Below are 27,452 nucleotides of genomic sequence, written 5' to 3' on the forward strand. Positions count from 1 at the left end.
TGCTGAATCCGCAAAAAGTAGGCACCAAAAATATATTTGCTACAAGTTTGCACCAACAAACAGGCGCCAAAAAGTAGGCAGTGTTATTTCTCACTAGAAATTAGCAACCACAAGAAAAAACTCAGGAAAAATAGCCTAAAGTGTATCTAAGATATATATGTATAAGGTATAGCTCTCTCTCTCCTTTTCCTCTACGTTATATCTCTTTTCTCTCTCGCGGAACGAAAATGCCCAAAACGTTGAATGGCCCTGAAATTTTAATCTCTCCATTCTCGCTCGTCCAGCGACGCCTAAGAAGTTTCATTTCAAAAATGTAAAGCTATGACTTACTTCTTGCAGACATTCGAAGTAATTTATTAAGCTCCATATACAATATTTCATTTAATTTCTGCAACTTTTTTGCGCTTTTAAGTTAATTTTAGCTCGTAGTTTAGGTTTTATGCGATTTTAAAAAATTAGAGAACGTGACCCAACTTTTTCAAGGCAAGTAAAGACTTTTTTTATTAGAATGCGATTTTCTGTGGAAAATATCCACCGTATAAAACGAGACCTTACAGTGCTCTGAAATTTCACTTTTCAATTTCTGAAAATCCATTCCCTTTAATATTGGTTCGCCTTTGTGGAGATAGCGCCAATTATAAAAACAAATTTTCATTCACAATTTGTGGTTTTGTCAAAAAATTAATTAATACGTAATTTCATGTAAATAATAATGTGAGATAATATACAAAAAAAAGTGCCACACATTATAACCAAAACAACTGGAAATTAAAGAAATTCAAATAAAAGAATTGTAATATTTGCATATGTATGTGTGAACAGCAATTGAAGTCAAATCCACATACATAAATACTTATGCATGTGCGCCTGTATTTACTGAATGAATTTCTTCTCGCATAACATACATACATACATATGTACGTACATGCGTGTACCACATGTAGAGCAAATACGAAAAATTATTCGACACAACTGTAAAAATAACATTTAATAATTTATTTCTATACATCTCAGTACTCGATTTGCAATATCAAAACATGATTGCGCGCACACGCACACGCACACACGCAGCCATTCAATATCTGCTCGCTTGCGATATGTAAAGACGCAAGCTAACTTTAGTAACACAAATTTTATAAAAATAATATGCTAGCGCAAACATCAAGTAATAATAAGAAAAATAAAACAAACAAACATCTGTGCTGCTGGATTACGTACATTTGTATAATGGCTGAGCCCTGCAGGCAATTCCATTGAGTTCATGCATTCATACCTCGTATTCTGTGAGGCACAAGCAAAGTATGTAAAAACACAAATTTTCTCACGTTCCCATCGGCAACCGGAACTACCAGGATTTATATCCCGCCAAGAACTGTATGGGGAATGTTTTGCCTGCTAAAATAACAACAACAATTTTTTATACTACTAATTGCTAAGCTCCTACATCAGTTTTTCGATAGTTCGGAACCAGTGGTCGTTCCCTCTGTACTAGTTGATGCGTCACTTGAGATGTGTTTACAAAAGAAACTGAGATTGTCTTGGCGATATACTAGAAACCAAAAAAACAACCAATCACACTTCGTTGCCGTCTGAACTACGACTGATGGGACAAATGTTTGAATACAAGTGAAATGTTCGTGCAAATTTCGGCTGCCGAATCTCCCAAGTGACGTGGCAGCCGAAGTTGCCCTCACAGGTTTCTTTTTCACCATACAGTCTATGTCAGAAGAAAAGAACCGGTTTTTTCTTGTAACTTCAAGATATATTTCGTTCTGCTTTTTGCTGCATAATAGTCCCACTAAAGGGCCAGTGCTAACTCAGGTTAGTATCGTTCGAAATTTTCCCGTGAGTCAAAAAAGTTTGTTGTGATGGGGAATCAGCGGTATAAGGTGTATAAAAATGTTGAGCGAGGCGGCTTGAAGCGAGGATAAAGTGGTCGTTCAACTTTTTAAACGGGACCTTTCTTTATGACTATGCCAAGCAATATCAGTTCTTGCTAAAAAGGGAATATATGTGAGTATCAACACCTTCGAACGTCGACTGAAGGACGCGAACAAGTCCTACCATCCCACATCATCAAAACCACTGCTCTCAGAAAAACACATTGAGAAACAACAAAAGAAGAAAATGGAGTCACAGTATTAGACTGGCCTTCCCAGTCCCCAGACGCCAACCCTATTAAAAATGTGTGGGAAACCATGAGAACGCATCTTGCCGGAAGACTAGTCCATGATTTAAAGCAACTCGTGCGTCAAGCTCGCGAAATCTGGTCCTGCTTGTCGACGAGCTACGCGGAAGAAGATGCCAGGCTATACTTGACAACGATGAAGACTGCAAGGCTTATTGAGTAATTGCGACTTGTGACTTTTCTGACACAGACTGTAGTTAGGGAGCAAACCTTGTAAATCTATCATCCTTGGATGTGTACTAGAATTTTTTCACCAGTTTAATTATTTCCTACAGGGTTTCTAAAACGTGTACGTACGCGCATGCATACTTAATTTTGTGTTGGTGGGTTGTGCCTTGACAGTTTTGTAGCCATGTATGTATGTATGGATGTATGTGGCTTATCCGCATTCTCAAAGTAGTTGTTATCCAAATCCGTCACACGATCCAAATAAAATGCTTACATACATTAAGGTGAGCTGCACTTTTCGAGATTAAAGTATTTCTGACGCCAAAAAAAAAAAGGAATAAACGCCGATAAATGTGCTTTTATGTAAATTTTAACCCCTTGGATGTCAAGTTTCTTCCTTTATATAGAAATAGAAAGATATACATGTGGGGAATAGCTCCCAGTGTATTTATTTTAGTTTTATTACACCTACAACTTGCGCCAAGTATCCAATTAATGCCTGATTACTGTCACAAAGGCTTAAACTAATAGCTACACGAGTATATTCTATATCGCTAGGAAGCTGAACCACCCTAATATACCAGCATACGCGTATCAGCGAAGAACGCATGAGTGATTTAGAATGCCGCAGAAGAAATGAAATAACACATTGTTTTTTTTTATGCCAAAGCTTACTATATGAACGCGATGCAGAATTATACAAATGTGATGAAAGGAATATGAGGTAATGGAAATGATAAAATAAAAACTATTTCTAAAAATTATTTAAGCACTCGCTATAGCTAAACTGAGAATATCCTAATAATATAACATTTTCAATTAGTTGTGTAACAATGTATGTATGTATGTAAGCTGAAATGTCACTGCAGAATTCCATTTCTTATTCCTTACGTAATTCATTTCAAATGGTCTTAATTTCCTTTAAGGATCAATATTGATAGATACATATATACATATGTATAGTACTTGTAGAGCACAACATTTGAATGCTTAAAGTGAAGAAAATTTTGAGGAGACTAACAGAAATATTATTAAAAATCAACGCGAATTGTGAGCAATTTTTCCACTTCCACTTTGTTAAATTGAAATTGTATGACCTACAAAATTACATGTCAGAAAAATATTTTAAAGTATTGAGCAAAAGGTTCGAAATTTTGAATTCTTTGAGTTTTGGGCAAAGTTTGAAACATCGATTTATCATAAAAAACATGAATATTGCGACAAAAAAAAAAACACTTGCCAAAAATTGTTTGTCATACAGACTATGTATGCAATAGTTTCTTTTTAAAAATAAAAATTAAAAAAGTAAGAAACTTAATTCTTTTTTCGATAGATAAGTTTAGGGAAGTTTAGCCGAATTGGTTGGTGTGTGACTACCATTCGAGTTCACAGAGAGAACGTAGGTTCGAATCTCGGTGGAACACCAAAATTAAGAAAAATATTTTTCTAATAGCGGTCGTCCCTCGGTAGGCAATGGCAAACCTCCGAGTGTATTTCTGCCATGAAAAAGCTCCTCATAAAAATATATGCCGATCGGAGTAGGCTTGAAACTGTAGGTCTCTCCATTTGTGGGACAACATCAAGGCGCACACCACAAATACGAGAAGGAGCTCGGTCAAACCACCCAAAAGGTGTACGCGCCAATTATATACGATATGAAGTATTACCAACTTCACATTGCTTGTATCTGTAAAACAGCTCATGACATCAACGTCAAAATTGTTCTAATGACAGTTCAATATATTGTTTATAAGCCATCAAAAGCATTTGCGTCTCAGTTTTGTTGAATTTTTTTTTCTGTGATGGAATTCAAACGTAATAGTGTGATTGCGTTATAAATATTTGGCTGGAAAATCACAACCCGCCATTGTTCGCGAGCTCAGTCACCTCAAAGTGAATAAAATGTTTGTGTATCGCACTTTAAAACGTTACAATGATACTGGTAGCATTGCAAAACGCTATGGAGGTGGACCAAAAAAAACCGCAACAACGCCAGAAATGGTTCGGAAAGTGAAGGCTCGACTTGAACGAAATCCACGTCGAAGTGGAAGAAAAATGGCCAAAGAACTGAAAATATCGCAAGACAGCATTCGACGCATATTGAAAAATGAGCTCAAGGTCAAAGCTTACAAGTTCCGAAAAGCACAAGATCTTTCAGCCCAGCAAAAAAGAGTTCGGTGCTAAAGAGCAAAGGAGTTGTTGCGCTTGCACGAACGTGGCAAATTTCCTAACATTGTGTTTTCTGATGAAAAACATTTCCCAATTGAGCAGTTCATAAACTCTCAAAACGATCGTGTTTACTTGGCCGAACGCTCATACGAGAATTTGAGCGTACGTATGGCCACTCGAAGCCATTTCCCATCGCAAGTAATGGTTTGGGCCGCAGTGACCGCTGATGGACGCTCTCCAATCGTTTTTATCGAGCCTGGTGTCAAAGTGAATGCGACTTATTATCGGGAAAATGTTCTAGAAGCTGCTTTAGAGCCGTGGACACGCGAACATTTCGGTCGTAGAACATGGACGTTCCAACAGGACTCGGCACCATCTCATAAAGCTCGTGTGAACCAAGAATGGTTAAAAAATCATGTTCCACACTTCATTTCGTCCACATTCGCCAGACGCAAATCCGATGGACTATTCCATCTGGTCCATTTTGGAGAGCAAGGTGAGGACTAAAAAATATGCCAGTATGGAAAAAAGCGATTATACGAGAATGGGCCAAAATACCTCAAGATCACATTCGTGCAGCATGCAACTCATTTTTTGACCGTTTGAAGGCTATAGTCAAGGCAAAAGGTAGTCATTTATCGAGATAAATTGAATATATGTTAAAATTGTTATCATTTTTGAACAAATTTGTCTTTGAAATCAATAAAAACTAATTTCACACAAAAAAGTTATGGTGTTTTGAATAGGTAACACTTCATATCGTTCACTCTGTATATGTATACATATATAAGTTTAGGGGAAAAAATCCATTATTTTTTTTTTTTTTTTTGTTTAGCAAACGGTTTAAAATTTTTTTATGGTCGATCTTTAGCTATTTGGTACTACTAACATGCCGGTCAACTTGGATTATTTCTGTGATTTGATCGATATTTTCGATATCTTCGACATTAACGGCATTTGCTTTACCTTCAAAAATGCCCGAATGGAATCGACGAAGGCAAAATTGCACGTAATTAGCTGTTACAGTAACGGCATCATAAACACCATTCACAATTTCAGCGGCCTGGTTTTATTTTCACCTTTATTAAAGAAAAACTATAAAATGTACCGAATTTTCGGTTTGCTGATTTCCATTGTTAATACCCTGTAACTCACAACTGAATGGAACAAACAAAGAAGCAAAGGAATTTTTTCGAGTGAAATATCACCTTGACAACGAACAGAAATTTTAAATTGTTACTTACTTTACGAAATATTGATCACTACAGGCATCTAGCTAGAAAATATTGAATTTATTTTTGCCCAAACTAATATTATTCGTTCATCGCAAGAGCAAACATTTCCATTTTTTATGGAATCCGATTTCCTTCATGTTGCTACCTCGGCTCGCTTCGCAGTAACGTGCCCCGTTGTCTCCACTTTCCAAGATCTTGATAACAATTGCTGACTCTATTTCATAAATAGTTTACTTGATATTTCGTTAATGAGTTTTTCGCATAATATCGGGCCTTCAAGAAGGAAAGGCTAACGGCATGACCACTCCCAGCTCTGGTGACCACTTGACATCACCGAGACGGCTGATAGCACGATTATCGAATTATTTGGCATGCACAAGATCGATGGCATCGGTTGTGTGGCGTGGCGCACCATCCTAATGAAACCAAAGATCATCGAAGTTCATATCTTCAACTTCCGGCCACGAAAACTTGTTTATCATGATTTCGTAACGCTCACTGTTGGCCGGAATGGAATTTCCAGTATCGTGTAAAACAAAAGATGAGCCAAAAGCTGTCACGTTTTGATGACGAATTCCTCTACTTCTACTTCTAATGCAATGGCTTCTTCTTATGCATTCTTCTTCTTCTGCTTCTGATGCAATGGCTTCTCGATAATCAGATGACAGATTTCCGATCCCAGATACGGCAGTTTTGCTTGTGAACGCATAGTTGCGTTAGAAAAGATGATTTTGACTTCTTTTTATAAGCGCACTGTTTTGACTCCTCAACATTACTTTTGGAAATAAGTTTCCAATATTTCTCAACATTGTTCAAGTACAAAGCGATTCATTTGGTTTCGCGGAGATATGGTACATACTGATTTTCTTTCAAAACTTCCAGCGGAAAGGAGCTGCCACTGTTCAAATAACATATGATTAAAAAAACACTGTATAACCACCCTGTACATATATATGCATGTATGTATGTATGAAAGAGAGGTATGTGGTTCGACTATAAGGACTGTTGTGGCCGCACTTCCTCGCAATACTTGATTCAGGCCCAGTTGTCTTAAGAAACCTGGAAGAGTTGAGCGTGTATGCATATCTTCCGACCATACCATACCGAAATGCCTTCTTCTCGAGATGGCATCGCATTCGAGCAGGATGCCAATAAGTGCATTTTTAAGCGGCTACAAAATCGGGTTGCTTTTTTTTCTTCAGGCAAAGGTTTTTCACAATAAAAATGTATTTCTAGCGAAAGAAAATACGCAAGACCGTTTGAAAAAAATTCTAAAAAGTCAACGCAAGTTTTTATAAATTTTACTTTTTATAGGAATGCGTTTGTTTGATCCCACTTTCTAAGGGAGTGGCATAATCGGGAGGTGGAGTGGCATAATCTGGTGGTCCATTTTTCGCACACGCCAGAACGTATGCACCTGGTTTCCGGTTTCTCGGCGTAGGCATGCGACTTTTACATATCCTCAGAAAATGGGGTATATACATAGCACGAAGGCCATAAATGCAATGCCATCGACTCATAAAGTGGACCAAAAGTAACTTAGTCCGAATGTGATGGTCTTTCAAACTACGACTTGCGATTGAACCATATTTTTCAAAACAAATTTCAGCAATTTGCAAAACTTTGCTCCAGCATGAGTCTATTTATGACAAATCGCCAAGACAAACTAATATCCTCCAAATAAACGAGAATTTTCAAATCGATTGCTGCAGAACACTGATGCCAATTTAAAGCTATCCGCTTCTAAACAAACGCCCTTTATAAACAAACTTGCTTAAGAACGCTTCTGCTTGGGTAATTTATTATTGCTTTCCTATAAAAATGTTTCGTTAAGCGAGCAGTTAAGTGACGTATCAAAAGAAGCAATTGTCATAATTCTCTTCTTTTTTTTTGTTAATCAGGACTGACATTAAGAAATTTATTTTCTGTACTCACTTTACAAAAATTATTATTATTAGCCTCTTGGTTATCGTTTTCGAATGTAATTTTTATATAATGAGCGACAAAAAATCGTTAACCTTGTGGTAACAAATTGTGATCGTGTGATGAAATATGAAGAAGAGGTAAACTCATGCAGCCATAGAAGAAACACCAAGCAACAAAGAACGAAGTCTTTAATTGGCAATAAATGAAATTTACAAAATAATAAAATGACTCTAAAAATTAGGGTTAAACACTTATTCATAAACAAAAATAAATCAAATGTGATACAACACTGCAGGAAGCATGAAGCAGCTATTTTGCATTGAACATTTTCTACATTTACGAAGATTGAGTGTCATACTACCACCTCGGTAGAAAATTAATGATCTCTTCAAAAGCTTATTATTATTTACTTATAAAAATATGCGAATGCACTGCTGATCAATTTTTTTTGTCCTACTCGCATTGCTCTTTACGGCAGCCGTCGAGGTGGAAACTCCACAAATCAAAGATTGCACACCGGCTTCCATTATTGAAAGAGTGATTGTTTTTAGAAGTACTAACCTTTGTGTTAATAAAAATATGCATAATATTATGTGATTAATATTTATGTCCATACATATGTGCGAGTATGTATGTTTTCTGCCATACAGGCTATCTTGAATAAAACGCAGGTCGATATTCATACAAATATTCTTGCGAAATTAAGCGTTCATCTCTCATTGCAGCACAATATATGTGAAAAATGACATAATTTAAAGTCCCATTTAGGTAATATCTACAGGTAAAAGTCGGGCGTAGCCGAATGGGTTGGTGCGTGACTAGCATTCGGAGTTCAGAGAGAACGTAGGTTCGAATCTCGGTGAATCACCAAAATTAAAAAAAGTTTTTTTAACAGCGGTTGCCACTCGGCAGGCAATGGCAAACCTCCGAGTGTATTTCCATGAAAAAGCTTCTCATAAAAAATGTCTACCGTTCGGAGTCGGCTTGGAACTGTAGGTCCCTCCACTTGTGGAGCAACATTAAGACGCACGCCACAAATAGGAGGAGGAGTTCGGCCAAAAGTCGGGGCACTCGCGTATCGGCACCCACATCACAGTTATGATTTCGAGTTTATAAGAGACTTCGTCTATGTAGGAACTAACATTAACACCGATAACAATGTCAGCCTTGAAATCCAACGTGTGCTGGACTAAGTAGGCAATGGAGTAGTAAAGACGAACAAAACTAACACTCTACAAGGCTCTCATCATGCTCGTCCTAGAGTATGGCGCAAAAGCTTGGACGATAAGGTTTCACTTGAAGTGTTTGAAAGAAAGATTCTGCGCAAGATTTTTGAACTTTTGCATAATGGTGAAGGCGAGTATCTTAGGTGATGGCACAATGAGCTGTTTGAGTTTTATGACGACATAGGCATAGTGCAGCGAATAACGATCCAGCGGTTTCGTTGGCTTGGTCATCTAGTCCGAATGGATACAAACGCTCCGGCTCTGAAAGTATTCGATGCGGTACCAGGTGGTGGTAGCAGAGGAAGAGGAAGGCCTCCTTTGCGTTGGAAAGATCAGGTGGAGAAAGACTGGGCTTCACTTGGTGTTTCCAACTGGCGCAGTTTAGCACTAGAATGAAATGAGTGGCGCGCTTTGTTAAACTCGTCAAAAATCGCGTTAGCGGTTATCGCATCAATCAAGAAGAAGTAAATCCGCACAACAGTCGATGAATGGCTCATTGTTAAGAACGTTGAGATATCGTTATTGAAGGTGGTTTAGCAACACTTTGCGCTCAACAAAACGACCAGTTTTTGGTCTGTCAGTCCTTTTTGTATCCTCGACACACCAGTTTCCTGAAATTTTTCCACCAACATTTGAATTGTCGACTCATTCGGGCGATTATTTCCACCAAAAAAAAATTTAAAGATCGACGATTTTCATAATAAGTTTAAATAGTTTTAAATCGCTGTTCTATCGTATAAAGTTGCACATCTGCCTACTTGACAAATGTCAAAGACGGCATAAAAATGGTGCCGTCTACGAATTTCACTTCACCTCTATTCACTACTGACATCTAGGCGTAACTTGTGAAAGACCCTTATGTGAGTTGCAACTTTCTATGCCGGCAGCTCCAAGACTGAAAATGGTACTGGAGCTGCACGGCTTTACTGTCTTAGGCATGCATAATGCGAACGGTCTTTCAGTAGGAATAGAAGTAAGAATTTTTGTCTTTATTTGTGGCTTTATGTGGTACGATTAGTTTCTGTAGCTCTGTCAAAGGGCCGTAGCTCTGTCTTCTTTGGCATTTCATTGACTTTTTTCTTCGGTTGCAGCACAATTTTTACTGAAAAGGTAAAGTGTCTGGAAATAGAAAGTTTATTTTATTTTTGTACTAATAATGTTTCTTTGGAAAGAGGCCTCAGTACAATAGACGCAGGCGGCAAACAGTTCTAGGGGCTCCTCGCCATCCAACTTCGTATTTATTCTTACCGGTCTTTAGGTGATCGGAAGACACGCAGAAAAGTAGATTTAACTTTTAATACCCATTGCAGAAGCTGGGGGGACCTTTTGAAGAAGGAGAATGTTGCGCACATTTACTATAAATGTCGGGGTTTAGCAGCTAGACGATTAAGGTCACTGGGTGTTCCAGCCTGAATCCCATCAATCGTTTGCACTGCATCAACAACTTTGGTTGGCTGTAGATATTTGCCCGTTGCAAGTAGCAAAATGGTCTCAAAACAGCGCTTCATTGCTACTTGGAGACCACCAGACCCAGACTGATACTTCAACCATTTCATCTACCTACCTAATAGTTCGGCATATTACTTCTAAATTTAATTCGAGTTTTATCTTGTTTGAAGATAAAAAGGACGGATTGGCCTTGCAATGAAACATATGAAAGGCTTTTGGAATGGAAGATCCATTTTCGTTCTCTACCTCCTGTTTCCATATTTTTCACTTTTCACGCTATGAAGAGTGTTGTAAAATTTTTCTTGATCATTTCATCTTTTCTACTATTTGACTTTCTTTAGCCCTTGAACTTTGTATCACCTTTTTAAATATTTTTAATTTTTATTTTATATTTACCTGTTGTGCTTTTTTGTTCATCTGCTCAAATATTCACACTTCCGCACTTAAAATGATAATGTACGAGCAGGTGTTTTGCAAATAAACAACCGTTAACCGCTATTATTGCTATTGCTTAACTTAATAACAATAATTTTTTTTTTTTCGAACTCCATTTATTCCATACAATCTGTCATAACTCCATATCGTATTGTGATCACATTAAAAAGTATATTTCCAATGTAAATTTTGTACAGGGTGTCTAGTGCCAGAATTAGGTTTTAAATTTAAAGGGGAGGGGCATTACGTTGAAGTGAAGAACGCGCCTTTAACTCTTTGACATCAGTAAAATAAGTAACATTAGTGTAAAGTTAAATTAAAAATCGGTCCTTAGAGTAGGTCCCTTCTCAGAACAAATTTTCGGTGAATGGCTAAAAAAGTAATTTCTTATTGGTCAGTTACCGTCTAGTAAAGTTCACCGTAAGATGAGCTGCCGGTTAGCTGGCAGGTAAGTTATCAACTTAAATAAAAACTGGCAGCTATTCCACAGAAAAAATAATAAATTTTATTTTGCCAGCATTTTGCAAGTTTAAAAAGATTCGTTTTTTTTTTTTGTCAAATGATTGAGCATTTGGAAGAAATTCACCATATGTTACAGTCAACGTCAAAAGAAAGGCTACACCATATATTGACAAGTTTTGACTATTTACTTATTTACTTTTTAATTTCAATTATTATTTTATAAAAACAAAATCCATACAATAACAAAACCATATAAAGCAAAGTTTCACACTTTGTACACCATTTGTAAACATTCGGCAAATTTTTTACTCAGAATTTCAAAATTTTTTCATAAATAAAGAGCAAGTTTCAAGTATGTCGAAAATCATATTGACTTTTGAGAATTTTCTTCGGTCGCTGTCTTGTGCATTCTGTCCATTTAACGCCTACTCCAATTTTTTGTATTGTATATGGAAGAAAACACCCAACACCGTCAGCAGAAAAAATCAACGAGATTGCTCTAAATTTTTGAATGATGAATAATTTCTAGGCGTTTTCAAGCGCACACCCCAAATAGGAGGAGGAGCTTGGCCTAACACCCAAAAACGGGTGTACGCGCCAATTATATATATATATATATATTGTATATATACATATTACAATTTTTTGTGACATCGAACGCAACTAAAATTAATCGGGCATTGAAAAGACGACCGTTTTTTTAATATTTTGCTATTAGTTGCACTGATTGTTCACAATTTTTAGTGGAATTAATTTTTCTAGCTGTCATTTGCAAATAAATTCTGTCGGTGTTGTTTATTTTAATGGCTCAAATTTCATAGTTTGTTTGTTTAAACCCAGATTTGCATGAATAATGGGATGGTCACATAGAGTAAAACGAACTGAGTCCGCGAATGTTTTTTTCTTTTTTTTTTAATAACGTTTGTGGAAGGTGTAATGTTCAACTGTAGTGAAGTGCGGGCAGTCTATTATATGCGATGTCATGCATGTTCACATGTCAATATGACAGTGACATATTGGTGCCACTAGTTTAAATTTATTCTCGTTGCGTTACTAAAACGATGAATTTTGCTATTTGTTTATTCTACAATACGTACACTAAAAGTAATAAGTATATAAATATTGAGGGCGTAAAAATAGCGAAATATCGAATTTAGAAATGAAAAACACAACGTGAACTTATGAGAGTATGTATGTAATTGTAACGTTGAACTAAATACTGCTAGCGTTTTTCACCAAAAATGCCGCAAGCGCAAATTAAGATATGCTTGCATGGGCTATATAAAATATGAGCCGGCTAGAGCATGCAAATTGAACACTTGCCAAATGTCAATTAAAAATTTAAACCAAAAGTTGGGGATTCAAATGCTTAATGCTTTTCCTCAAGTACATTGTTGAGAGTAGCTTGAAATGTCTGCAACGCGGATATTAAATGTCATTAGATTTAGTGGCTTCAGTAAAGTACATATAAAATTTTAATGTAGCAACCAAATTTAGAAAGTGTGAATAAATGCAGAAAAGATTAAGCGCGGTAACAGCACACGTACATTCAAAATTTGAATTTCTTTCGTTCACAATTTCCATCAGCAAATTTAAGCAATTTGCTCTATTGTGAAGAGTTAAGCATTTGCACATAAAAAAGTTGTCTAATGGCAGCCACTTTTTTGTTATTTGGAATACGTGTGTATGAATGTAATTTTAATTGAACTAACTAAAATTAAACCATTAAAAGCATTTGAATGCTGAATGGGTGTCAGAGCAAATTATGAAGGTAAAAATACTATTGTAGCGAAGCGCTATCGATAGAAGCAAATGCGCCGAATTCTTCACTGGATCGATGGAAGTTATGGCAATCCCATTATTACTGCGGAATTACTGAGCATAGATTTATACAACAAAAAGAATATGAAAAACAACTGAGCGCGGTGCTCTTCAAAAATCATGAAGCAATAATTAAAGGTGATATAAATTGTCTAACTGTCACCCTGTGTCGGTCATCTTGAGCTACTTAATGAATCCATGATTCCCTCTGTTATAATCATATTTTGGCAACGTTTTTCGTGTCCTCAAAAGCAATTTAATATTTCCAAAAGAAAAAGTAGCTTTATTAGTGATCGTTTAAGCAAATTATATTTTTACAAGCCTAAGATTTTTAGAGAAATATTCTATGAGTAAATAAATGGAAAACGATTTCTTGAGTTAATTTATTTTTAATGGCTTTAGATTTTTCGTGAAACAATAGGTCTGTTTATGAGGCAAATAATTTGTAACAATTGTTACAAAGTATCAAGTTTTTTATCAAACCTGGAAAGTAGAGGAAATTGAGAGAGCAAAATAACATTTCATTTTGAGGGGAAGTTGCAAGTCTTTATTGGATAAATTTTTACTTGTAAGAATTTGCAAGTGAGAAAAACAGCTTATGGCAAAGTAAACACAAATTAAAATTTTCGAATTCAGTGAAAATTCTAAATTTAAATAAAAATGGTAACTGAAATGTGGAATGTAAGTAAATATATTTTTGCTAAAATTTATAAAGGCATTTAAAGTCACTTGGAATGTATAGAAATCGATGTGTTTTTGACGTTTAAGTGGATTATTTTCTTTGCTCATTCGTTCGTTGAGCGCAAGCCCAAAGCGTACTTGAATAAAAATACGAAACTGTGAATACGATAAAAGCGAAATGTCAAAAAACCCTCGATGCCCTCGAAGTCCGTTGACTTTTCTACACTTTTTGCCACTAAGCGCGACACCCTGGGTGAAAAGTCTGGCGTGTAAATTGTTTCTAAATCTTAAAATTCGGCATTTTTTTCAATTTTTTTTTAATTTCCTTCCTATTACACTCAGGGCTACAAAGAAGGCAATTTTTAGAGCCATTAACGACAGTGTCCAAAATACTTGCCTCACTTGACATGGCTTGAAACGCTCATACAGGCTGGCGCAAAATTAATTACTCTATCAGATGATTTCTAATTTTTGCAAATAGCGTCGTACGTCAGTCATATCTGGCACTTAGTTCACAAGCTGCAGTTTACAAACAGACAAGCAATGGACCGCGTAAAAGTCAAAATAAAAATGTCCATCACTCAAAATCATGAAAATTATTTTATTTATTTAATAAAAAAGTTACTCAAAGTTATGATTAATGGAATGGTTAAAAGATGATTAATTTTGCGCCACCTTGAATATATCATCTGCAGATGTGAAGAGTATGCAGTATAAACTGCAACGGTGCTAAAAGTGACCACACGAAAATAAACATATCCATTTTCCAGATCGGCCGCCGAAGCCGAATGGGTTGGTGCGCGACTACGCGGAATTCACAGAGAGAACGTCGGTTCGAACCTCGGTGAAAACACCAAAATTAAGAAAAACGTTTTTCTAATAGCGGTCGCCCCTCGGCAGGCAATGGCAAACCTCCGAGTGTATTTCTACCATGAAAAAGCTCCTCATAAAAAATATCTGTCGTTCGGAGTCGGCTTGAAACTGTAGGTCCCTCCATTTGTGTAACAACATCAAGGCGCACACCACAAATAGGAGGAGGAACTCGGCCAAACACCCAAAAAGGGTGTACGCGCCAATTATAATATATATATAGTAGTTGATCGGCGGCGTGATTTTTATTTTATAAAGTACACGATCCTTCAACTAGCGCCTAAATGCTAGCGAGTCATCCGAGAACTCAACTGGATAGTTTTTGTTTTTAAGCTTGAATGCAGAATAAATTTGATCAACTGCGGAACCTTTTCGAATATGCAATAGCTTTTTCTACACTGAAGTCGAGAGACACCGTAGACAGTCGAGAGATGGCAATGTATCAAATATTCCAAAAAAAAAAACATTCTCATATACAGTACTTCAGAGAGCCCTTCATTTGTAAGAAAAAATCAGAACAATCATCTTGCCATCAGGGAACCACAAATAAGCCAATTAATTTTCCTTTACTCTAGCAATGCTTAGTGCATTCGAATTTGTTAGCAATGTATGCATGTATAAGTATTAGACTTTCAGTTATACAAACGACTTAACTTTCTGCTTTCCATAGTTTGTGTTTCAAGTGAAACCGCATCAAGTTTGTGCACAAAACTTTTACATCTGCATGAGTTGTGTTTTCAAATTTGTTCAGTGATTTGCATTTAAGTTCAGTGCGGGAATTGTTGTAAACCGCATGTCGACGACATTCCAGTGGCATTGGATTTTTACTGAATTTAAGATGTAGTTAAATTACTATTAAATTTATATGCTAATGCTGCGATATGAGAATACTTTCATGGTCTGCTATGCAAAAGTGATATGGGTATGAAGTGACTCAATAGAGCAGACTTCACCACACTTGCCTGCCAGGTTAGAAAGGCAAGCAGGGGAGATGCATGCTACGATGGTATAAGCATGTATTCGCTTCTTGGAGAAAAAATATGGTACACAATGACACTTGGAAACTACTACTTGGAAGCTATATATTTTGCTTAAGTAAATTGAAAGCGGGAAGAAAGGAAATTTAAGTTGGCATTTCGGAATTCTGGTTCAACTTGACAGAAATGTGAGCACAAATGAATATTTAGCTTGCATCCACCATTGGTTTAGTTTTAAATGGAAAATGCTTGACAGGATGACAGGCGGAAATGTTGAGTGTGCAGTTTCGTAAGTGCTGAAGAAGCTACAAAAGTGAATGGTGAGGAGTAAGAAAGGATTTCCCACCTCATCTGTCATTACCAAACAACAACTATATTTATTTCTCTACTTGCTTACAAGTATGTATGCATGTATATAAACTCAATGTGGCAAAATACATATTGCGATGAGCAGTTTGATGTAAAAAAATTATGTATAAACGCTTATATTGACGGTTTTTGTGTCTTGGTGTGTTGAAGTGGTGATTCATCCAGATTCCAAGTAACGCTTCCGCACTATTTTGTTCACACATCCTTGTTACCAACTTGTTTAATATTATTTACAGCATGACTATATCCAATAGGCCTACTGAACCCAAAGTAGCACCGGTTGGCAAGCGTTATTTCCCGCTTGATCTCCAGACTGGTCCCAAGGTAAATAAAGTCCTTCATAACTTTGAATTATTGGTTTTCACCACCGACTGACACGAAGACTCCTTGTGAGTTGACAGCAGGTACTTTTTTTCCCCCCCATTCACCGCAAGACCCACATTGCTCGCCTCTCTCTTTAAACTGGAGTATGCTGAGCATACAGTCCAGTGAGTTTCGTCGACAATGTCAATGTCATCGGCATATATAGTACCAGTGCGGACTAGCTCGGCAGCGTGGATAATTTTTTCCAGTGAGGTTGAAAAAGTTACAGGATAGAGAATCACCTTGTCACAAACCTATCGAACAACTCGGAGAGGTTTCTTCCAATTTTGACAGATCTTCTAAATGGAGAAAAAAAGATCTCTTCAAGTCTGCATTATCTTAATTATCTCATCTCGTACGAGGGTCCGTCCACGAAGCCAACGGTACCTCAGCCATTCCGGCTTTCAGTATGGTCTCATTGGAAGTTTCGAGCACATAAGTTTTGTTAACTTATTGTTGGTTTCTTATACAATAAAATAAATAAATAAATGCAATAAATAAAGAAAATAAAATAAAATTTTGTAAAAAACCCAAAATTATGTAATAATTTTAAAAAGCATTTTGAAGCAGTTTACATTATTCTCAATAGTTCTACTCATTTTATTTTCAAAACCTAAATTTTCATAGCTATGAATATACACGAATATGTTGTAACAAAATTATAATTTCATGCCACCATTGTTATGTCCGTATAATTGCGTTAAATTTCACATTTGTCGCACGCAATGCATTAAAAATTGGCTGCAATTTGTTAAGCTCTTCACAGTACTGTCTGCATACATTGCAGTTCAATAAAATAACAACAAAAACAAGTGCTCTCATTATGATAGCTTCAAAATAATTCAATTCGCTCTGCTACTCATACTCCTGTTATAGCGATTCCCACGCACTCGAAGTTGCAAAATTGCATGCAAGACACATACATTTGTACTTACTACATACTTGTAGCAAATCTATATTTGTATAAATGTTTACATATAAATGTGTGTTCACTTTGCATTACAAGCGTTAGTTGCATAAATGTATCGCATTTTTAATTTTTTAATTTTTTTCTTTTGTGAATTTTCATGATGATGTTGCAATTGCAGTATGTGTGTATGTATAATAAATATTCTACATGTGTGTGTATAAAGTATGTACAACAATATTAATTTTTCCAATGTTTTATTATATTTATGCCAAGTAACACTATTATCTCTCAGTATTTGAATACATATGTACATATGTATGCAAGTAAATACACCAAGTAGATATGTTCAAAAAGTAAGTTGACTTTTTTTAAATTGCGCGGACAACGTATGTAAATACATATGTACATATGTATGTATGCACATTCAATTTAAAGTTTTTTTGTTTTGTTGGAAGCGGCAGGGGAAAATGAGAATAATGACTTAAGGTTAGCGACATAGAATGTGAGTATATGCTATGTTACAAGCGGGGAAAATAGGGGAAATTGCCATTGAACTAAGAGAATATCACATACATATATTAGCTCTGCACGACATAAGATGGAGGAATTTTAGACAACTCCCAAACCTGACTATGATTTACACTATAGTGGAATAAAGAATACTTTAGTATTGCTGCTACAACAACGTCTGCGTCTTGTTATTGTTCCAGAAATGGAGGGACCTACAGTTTCAAGCCGATTCCGAACGGCAAATGTTTTTTATGAGGAACTTTTTCATGGCAGAAATGCATTGGAAGTTTCGTCATTGCCTGCCGAGGGGCGACTGCTATTAGAAAAAATCGTTCTTCATTTTGGTCTTTCACCGAGATTCGAACATACGTTCTCTCTGAATTCCGAATGGTAGTCACGCATCAACCCACTCTTCTACGGCGGCCGCCAACAAAGGATACTTCTGATAAAAAAGGGGCAGTCTTTTGAGTTGTTTTTCGAAACAAAACACGGAGGAATGTGTAAATTAAGTGCAAAAGTCGAAATATACAATATTGTAGATACTTATAAAGGGTGATCAAATTGGAGGTACTTTTCTGAATAGCGTTTTTTCTCAAATCACGCGGGACTACTGTCAAACTAAATACAGTAGGTTCTGTTTTTATGCGGTAGATACGTTCCGCAAGAAACAGCATAAAAAAAAACAGCATAAAAAAAGATACTAATATAGTTCTATAGTGAAACTATAGATACGTTTCAAAAGTGCTAAAACCGCATAAATCTGAAATAATGTAATAAAATCGCATAAAAAAGGGCACTAGTCCCATATTATAACTATAGATACGTTCCATAGACCGCATGAATCTGAAATAATTAAATAAAATCTTTATATCTTTATTTAAGAAACGTCAGAATCGAAAAATAAATTTAAGTCAGAAATAGAATCAGACAATACCCACATGTTGCGCGTTCGTTTAGGATTTGGCGTAAAATCACTTTCGTCACTTGAGGAAATGTACACGTCTGATCTAGATAGTTATGCAGGCGGCTCCATACTTGTAGGGTTAGCATTTCTGATGTAATCTGTGATGAGTTTTTGCTTAGCTGGTTTGGAATCTTGTTTATATGTACAATTCCCGATAGGTCGACATCCATTTTGTAATTTAAAAAAAAACCGCACTATTTCAAAACCGCATAAAAAAAAAGCCGCATAAAAACAGAACCTACTATATATAATTTTTTCAGTATCGAAGCTCTGCGAAACTTGTTCATCGCGCGCTCAGGCCAACTTATGCTGTTCAGCGATGATACCCATTTACCAAGATCGTGTGATATCACATCTTTGGAGTTTCATTTGTGGCGGTATGTAAAGTTTAAATGCTTTGTGGATAAACCAGCTTCGATTGAGGCATTGCAAGCCAACATTATTAAAGTTATTCACGAGATGCAGACCGAAGCCCCCCAGCGAGTCATTCAACATAGGTGTTTACGGATGGCCGAATTACGACGCAGGGTCGGCCAACATTTGAAAGTGATTAACTTTAAAAAATAAATGTCATTAATGGTTCTACACACAAATAATAAAGATTTACCATCAATCAATTTGAATTTTCGTTGTTTTATTTCAATATAAAACCCGATACCTCGAAATTGATCACCCTTTACAAGTAGCTACACACAAGTAACTGCAAAGACAAGAACAGCCCAGCACCGTTACTGCTTCTTTAAAACGAATGAAGCCCTTTTTTAGATTGAGTCAGAAGAAAGTTTATTAATTAAGTTTGCTTTTACAAAATAAACAACTTTAATTATTTAGAGAGGCAATTCATTTTTGTTGTTTTTCTTCTGTTTCTGTTTGTTTATTTTCTTAGCAAGAAAGTAATTACAAAGCAAAGTTCGATTTACCCAATACGACCTTTAATTATAGCACTTGTTTGGAGAATTTCCAAAAAAAAAAAAGAATCTCAAGTCATCTTTTATATTTTCAGTATTTAATTTTGTTAAAATGCCCAATCATTACACTGCTAAGACGATTTGTAAAGTTTTCGTTCTGCTTCGAGTTACATTAGCTGAGCAATACAACAAAACATTTGTTAGTTTTACTTTCAGCTTTGTCTCAGCTTTTCTATTTCTGTGCTCAGACGCTACTATTGAGAATGGCACGAAATTTTGTTATGAGACGTGATTGGCATTGAAATGTGAAAATCGATATACATACATACATTATTTCATTCAGCTTATTGACAAGAACCAAAGAAAATGTCTGACGCTTTAGATGAATTCAAGTGCATGTATGTATGTATGTATGTATGTATTTATATTGTAAGAATTCACTAGTTTAGCGTGTCTGCTGGCAATCTACTACAATGGATAACAAAGAAAATATGTCTAAGTAAATATTGCATTCAACTTTTGGGAATAAATGTTTAATGATGCAGTTTTTTTACATTTTCTATTGATGTACACGTACATACATACATACCACCCTACAATATAATGGTTTCTTTTTAAAAATTAAACAACTTCATTCTTTTTTCTTGCCCCCGCTGACTTCCTAGTAGCGCAGCCTGTGAACCCTGATTTCCAAGACCTTTGTGATGGTTTCTGACTCTATCGCGTTATTGACCTTAAGCGACTGAATTTGTAATGGATTGTTTGCATTCGTCTTTACTCTATAAAAAGCCTAACGATGTCAAATCGCAAGCCCGCGGTGGCCAATTGTCATCTCCGAGTCAGCTACTATCGAGCTTTGCATGAAATGGATTGTGGCATAGGCTGTGTGACACGGCGTGCCATCCGACTGAAACCAAAGATCTTCCTAGTGCATGTCTTCAATTTGTAGTGAAAAAAATCGTTTATCAGGACTGTGACGCTCACCGGTGGACGAGCGTCTCGCAACAATCCGCATCAAAGCCCGTTTTTTTAACATATCGCTAATTTGCGCCCACGCCCCGACGGAAGAGAAGGACGATGCGACCAAAGATTCTTTCTATGAGCGCCTGGAACGCTCCTATGAGCGCTGCCCCCGCCACGACATAAAAATCGTGCTTGGCGACTTCAACGCCAGGGTGGGCAAGGAGGGAATTTTTGGTCCTACAGTCGGAAAATTCAGCCTGCACAACGAAACATCCGGTAACGGACAGAGGCTGATCGACTTCGCCGGGGCCCGAAACATGGTAGTCTGCAGCACCAGATTCCAGCATAAGAAGATTCACCAAGCCACCTGGCTGTCTCCTGATCGAAAAACACGAAACCAGATCGATCATGTTGTGATAGATGGAAGACACGCTTCTAGTGTATTAGATGTACGTACGATCCGAGGACCCAACATCGACTCGGATCACTACCTTGTTGCAGCCAAACTGCGTACACGCCTCTGTGCAGCAAAAAACGTGCATCTACCTACGCAAAGAATGTTCGACATCGAAAAGCTGCAATCACAACAGACAGCCAGAAGATTCGCCACTCGACTCTCACTCCTGCTCTCAGAGAGTACTGCCCAACAAACCGGCATCCACGAACAATGGAGCAACATTTCTCGTTCTCTACGTACCGCCGCCGAAGAAGAAATTGGATTCCGGCGAGCCCGAAAAAACAATTGGTACGACGAGGAATGTCATGCTGCCGCAGAAAGAAAGGATGCCGCCTATAGAGCCACGCTGCGATCGGGCGCAACGCGAGCCATGTGGGATCGCTACAGAGAGCTGAAAAAGGAAGAGAGACGTATTATCCGAAAGAAGAAACGAGAGGCCGAAATACGTGAGTGCGAAGAGCTTGAGATGCTGGCCAACAGGAACAACGCCCGAAAATTCTACCAGAAAGTTCGGCGGCTTACAGAAGGTTTTAAGACCGGGGCGTTTTCCTGTAAGAACAAAGACGGCGAACTGGTGACTGACGTACAGAGCAATCTTAAATTATGGAGGGAACACTTCTCGAACTTATTAAACAGTGACAGCTGCGCATGTCACCGAGAAAGTGAAGATCCCGATACCCCAATCGTTGACGACGGAATTGTCGTTCCGCTGCCCGATCATGACGAGGTGAGAATAGCGATAACGCGGCTAAAGAACAACAAAGCCGCGGGCGCCGACGGACTGCCGGGTGAGCTATTCAAACATGGCGGCGAGGAGCTGGTAAGGTGCATGCATCAGCTTCTATGCAAAATATGGTCGGATGAAAGCATGCCTGCCGATTGGAATTTAAGTGTACTCTGCCCAATCCATAAGAAGGGCGATCCTGCAATTTGTGCCAATTACCGCGGGATTAGTCTTCTAAATATCGCTTATAAGGTTCTAGCGAGCGTATTGTGTAATAGGCTGAAGCCCACCGTCAACCAACTGATTGGGCCTTATCAGTGTGGCTTCAGACCTGGAAGGTCTACCATCGACCAAATATTCTCAATACGCCAAATCTTGGAAAAGACCCATGAAAGGAGAATCGACACACACCATCTTTTCGTCGACTTCAAAGCTGCATTCGACAGTACGGAAAGGAGTTACCTGTATGCCGCGATGTCTGAATTTGGTATCCCCGCAAAACTAATACGGCTATGTAAGATGACGTTGCTCAACACCAGCAGCGCCGTCAGAATTGGGAAGGACCTCTACGAGCCGTTTGATACCAAACGAGGTTTCAGACAGGGTGACTCGCTGTCGTGTGACTTCTTTAACCTGATGTTGGAGAGCATCGTACGAGCCGCAGAACTTAATCGCTCAAGCACAATTTTTTATAAGAGCGTACAATTGTTGGCGTATGCCGATGATATTGACATCATTAACAACCGCGCTGTTAGTTCTGCCTTCTCCAAACTGGACAAAGAGGCAAAGCGAATGGGTCTGGTGGTGAACGAGGACAAAACGAAGTACCTCCTGTCTTCAAACAAACAGTCGGCGCACTCGCGTATCGGCACCCACGTCACTGTAGACAGTTATAATTTCGAGGTTGTAAAAGACTTCGTCTATTTAGGAACCAGCATTAACACCGATAACAATGTCAGCCTTGAAATCCAACGTAGAATCTCTCTTGCCAACAAGTGCTACTTTGGACTAAGTAGGCAACTGAGCAGTAAAGTTCTCTCTCGACGAACAAAACTAACACTCTACAAGACTCTCATCATGCCCGTCCTAACGTATGGCGCAGAAGCGTGGACGATGACAACATCCGATGAAGCGACGCTTGGAGTGTTCGAGAGAAAGATTCTGCGTAAGATTTTTGGACCTTTGCACGTTGGCAATGACGAATATCGCAGACGATGGAACGATGAGCTGTATGAGCTTTACGACGACATAGACATAGCGCAGCGAATAAAGATCCAGCGGCTACGTTGGCTGGGTCATGTCGTCCGAATGGATACAAACGCTCCGGCTTTGAAAGTATTCGATGCGGTACCAGCTGGTGGTAGCAGAGGAAGGGGGCGACCTCCTCTGCGTTGGAAAGATCAGGTGGAGAAGGACTTGGCTTCACTTGGTGTGTCCAACTGGCGCCGGTTAGCACGAGAAAGAAACGACTGGCGCGCTTTGCTAAACTCGGCCAAAATCGCGTAAGCGGTTATAGCGCCAATTAAGAAGAAGAAGACGCTCACCGTTGACCGAAATGCCGTTAAAAAGTTTAAAATTTGTATGACAATTTTTTGAAATTTGCTAAATTTTTGCACCAAGTTTGGAAATTGGATTCATAAGGGTTTTTGTTATGCAATGAATTATATTTTTATAAAAAGTTAACGTAAAAATTTTGGTGTGAAAAATATAAGCAAATGGTAAAACGATCGCAGGCGTATATTATGAAGGTCTATTAAATCGATTCGGCGCCAATCTAAAGGGGCACGACCACATTAAGGAGCAAACAATAGCCGGAAGTTAATATGGCAAAATTACTTGAAATAAGTTATGAGTTGCCACTCATCCAGGTTTGAATGCCTTTGATTATGTAGGGGAATCGTTGGGAAGACGTATAAAATATTAGTTTGGGGAAATATAAATTAATTATTTTTTCGGTAGATGGTTGTAGTGGTCGATATCTCGTTAAGGGGGGAGCCTGGTTTATGAGGTCTAAAAATTGCATCTCTTTGCGATTTTTTTTTAAGGAAAAAATTAATTTAGCATTGCAAAGTTTATTCTATCTTTTAATGAACATTTAAAAAGTATAAAAAATTTTTGTACTGGTTAAAATAAGTTGAAAAAGATGTTTAACATAGAAATTAGTAGAGCGCTGCAACGCTGGAGTTTCCAACTGGCGTACAAGATACAGCTCGTAATTATTATCTAAAGCAAAAAATTCAAATGGATTTCTAATTATCATGATTTTTTATTCTAGATGAGCTAAGAAAACTGAGAGAAATTCCAAAATTTCAACTTTTTGGAGGTTTTAAAGAAAACATGCCATTCTATAAAAAAAAATTCACTTCAACTTGGTATAAAAATCTTGAAAATTTTTTTTTTTATCTATTTTGTTAGTTCAAATAGAAGATAATTTAATACTGAAGGGAACAAGCTATGATTCATTTCGAAAGGTTCATTAGTTTTTTTTTTCATTCATGTACGCCAATTCAAAGAAATCATAAAAATGAAAAGTCGAGAAAAGAAGATAAAGTTTGTACTATAGCTGTCCGGTCACAGCGTAACTACCTAACGCTCGCCTACCTTTGGCTATGTATCTACGGAAATATTGAGAATTAGCCTCTGTAACTTTGTGTGAATATTCTGAAATATATTAGGAATCGCTTAAAACGAAAAAAAAATTGATTTTTTTGACCTTATAAACCAGGCTCCCCCCTTAAGTATCGATCAAACAATTTCAAGTTTATGTACGTTGTCAAGGTGACATTGCACACTAAAAAATTGGTTTGCTCTTGTTTGTTTCTTCCATTCAGTTGTAAGTTACAGGGTGTTATTTTTTTTTTTGTTACATTTTTTTCAAGTACGTTTAACCCATAGGTGCTCAATGCATTTGACAACCCCTACACTCAAAAAATTTTATTGGTACAACTAACCGAAAAACTATGTTAAAACGGCTCCAACCTATAAATATGGGTGAAACCAACCAATAGAAAATAGTTAGCAACCCTTACTGAAGTTGTGGTTAAAAATTGTTAATTTTACCAAAACAATTGTTGAAATTTAACAATGTGAAATTGGTTCACTTAACCACAAAAGTAGGTTCGTATGGCTCCAACCTATAAAAATTGGTAAAATTAACTTATATTAATAGTAATGCCCACCTAACCACAAAAGTTGGTAAAAACTAATGTAAAAATTGTAATATAACCACAAAAATTGTAGAATTAACTAATAGGGCTATGAATAAGTTCGTGCGGTTTTTTTTCGAAATTTGAAATTTTATTGACGTAAAATGGTTACAAATTTAATATTCAAAATATTGTCCATCGCTTACTACTACTTTTTCCCATCTTTCTGGCAATTCACGGATTCCCTTTGTGAAAAATTCGGTCGGTTTTGCCGCAATCCACGAATCGATCCATTTTTTGACTTCATCGTAATTACGGAAGTGCTGGTCAGCCAGGCCATGTTGCATCGATCGGAAGAGATAGTAATCGGATGGCGCAAGGTCTGGACTATACGGCGGGTGGGGTAGGACATCCCATTTGAGCGTTTCTAAGTATGTTTTGACCACTTGTGCAACATGTGGCCGAGCATTGTCATGTTGCAAAATAACTTTGCGATCATAAAGGGAAGTCTTCAGCTTGTTTAAGCAGTTTTCAACATCATTTGCCGTAACAACATGAAGAATAAAAGACATCTGCGAATCTTTGATAGTAGACCGGTAAATCTTTCTTGCGGTATTTGCTTTTCGTTTTATTGTTGGACGCAGCAAAACATGAAGCAGTAGTGCAATGATCTGTTCTGAACCTATGTATATGTTTAGAAATAGTAAAGATATGTAAATATAAATAAATATATGTTTGAGTAAATGCCTTGACAAACCTTTTTCTCGTGATTTTATTGTTTCCAATTGATGCAAGTGCGCCGGATCCGTCAACATTGTTTTTATCAGTGGGATAATTTTGAGATTAAAGGTCTTCCATTTATCGAAGATGGATGTGGAATGTGGATGCAAATAACTAAAATCGATTTGAATCTAAAAATATATTGATACTGTTACTATATATTGTACTATGGTAATTCGTAAAATTTGGAAAACATTCAAATTTGTATATGAGTTGCCCTATTTATAATTATCATAAGCACTATTCTAAATTTTGAATGTAAATTGAAATACTTTACAGTGAGCGTGAAAAGAAACTATACACCATAAAATTGCAATTTTTATTAAAAATTAATAATTTCGCTAATTTCTAATACAAGTATTCACAAGAATACAGCAAAAAATTAAATTTAAGATTTAATTTAATGTAATTTAAATTTTAGTATAGTACGATACTAAGAAAAAATCAAGCTTATAAATTTGTATGCAAAAAAATTCTGGGGCTTAGAAAAAAGAATTGCCAAAAATCAGGTAATTGTTTTAGCGGCTTAAGTAATAGTAGGCTTTTAAGTAATAGTATCTTATTATACCAAAATTTAACAAGCTACAAAACTGCATACTCGAACTTTAACTTATATTATTTATTGTATTTATTATTATTTATTATTTACATTTTTTATTGTATTCGTGAATGAATACTTTTACTAGGAATTTGCGAACTTGTTTTAGAATAAGTAATTTTTCGTGAATATTGCAATTTTATGATGCACAATTCCTTTTGACGTTCACTGTAGATATTTGCATATGTATATACTCACAATAGAGCCGCGGTACCCATTAGGATCGTAAATAACTTTAGAAGAAGAGCTTGTTGATTGACTGCAGTTTAAATATTGTGAATTTTCCACGTCTTCCAGGAAAGTCGTGTCTACAGATATTGTATCGCAGGCTTTGACATCAGAATATCCCTTAAATAGAAAAGTTTTATTTTGTTTACCGAATAAAATTCAAATTTTATGTTTGCACTTACATTTGCGATTTTCCATTGCTGCAGCTTGAAACGAAACTCCACTTTTTCTCCTAACCTACGTTCCCGGAATAAGTATGTCAAGTCCTGCTCTTCCAAATATCTTAGCCGTTCAAGTATTATAGATTCATCTACGATTTGTTAAAATATTACACATTTAATATACTTAATAAGTTTATTTCATTTACAAACAGAAATCGATGCATGCAATTATTTTCACACTTTTTATATGAGCAATAAAAGCAACAACACAACCAAAGCCAAATAACGGAATGGTTGCATGACGCCGTTTCACCAGCATTTTTGTTAATTTACAAAAGTTATTTTTAATAAACCTACCTTTTAATGTTTGTAAAATGTAGCTGAATCCCCAAGAGTCTAATATAGATTCCAGTCCGTCCTTTTCTGCTGATTCCAAAATATTATTTTCCATTTTTACAACTTGCACACACAATTTACATTCAACCGGCTTGCTCAAAGTTTTCAACCAACTGATTGCAGCGAGCGTCGGCGAAGTTCCGTTACAAACAATAACAACAGCAACAACATGGTCCGCTTCTATTGCTGCAATCGTTTATTTTTTAACTGCTGTATCAATGGTTACCTTAACACAAGGAATAGTAGTGGCACAATTGCCACTGTCAAAATAACCTATTGAAATTGTTAAAAGGTATTTTCAGGGAGAAATATTTTAACTGATTGGTACTGGTATAATTAACCAAGGTTTATGGTTGATTTAGTTTTTT

The 27,452-nt window shown here is 36.8% G+C and overlaps 2 protein-coding genes across 5 annotated transcripts in view; one reads left to right on the plus strand and one right to left on the minus strand.

Moving 5' to 3' along the window:
- The window catches only part of LOC128864498 (carbohydrate sulfotransferase 1-like), a 75,971-nt gene that overhangs the window by 41,734 nt on the left and 6,785 nt on the right, over positions 1-27,452 (plus strand). The gene's annotated exons all lie outside the window — the stretch shown is intronic.
- On the minus strand, positions 26,460-27,356 carry LOC128864499 (uncharacterized). The gene is made up of 3 exons (XM_054104192.1): positions 27,046-27,356; positions 26,710-26,837; positions 26,460-26,647 (listed from the first exon to the last, which is right to left on the minus strand). Exons 1-3 carry the CDS (start codon positions 27,137-27,139, stop codon positions 26,465-26,467), a joined length of 405 nt encoding a protein of 134 aa, XP_053960167.1. The 5' UTR covers positions 27,140-27,356; the 3' UTR covers positions 26,460-26,464.

The sequence above is a fragment of the Anastrepha ludens genome, chromosome 5, assembly GCF_028408465.1.
Source record: "Anastrepha ludens isolate Willacy chromosome 5, idAnaLude1.1, whole genome shotgun sequence".
Taxonomy (NCBI): domain Eukaryota; kingdom Metazoa; phylum Arthropoda; class Insecta; order Diptera; family Tephritidae; genus Anastrepha; species Anastrepha ludens.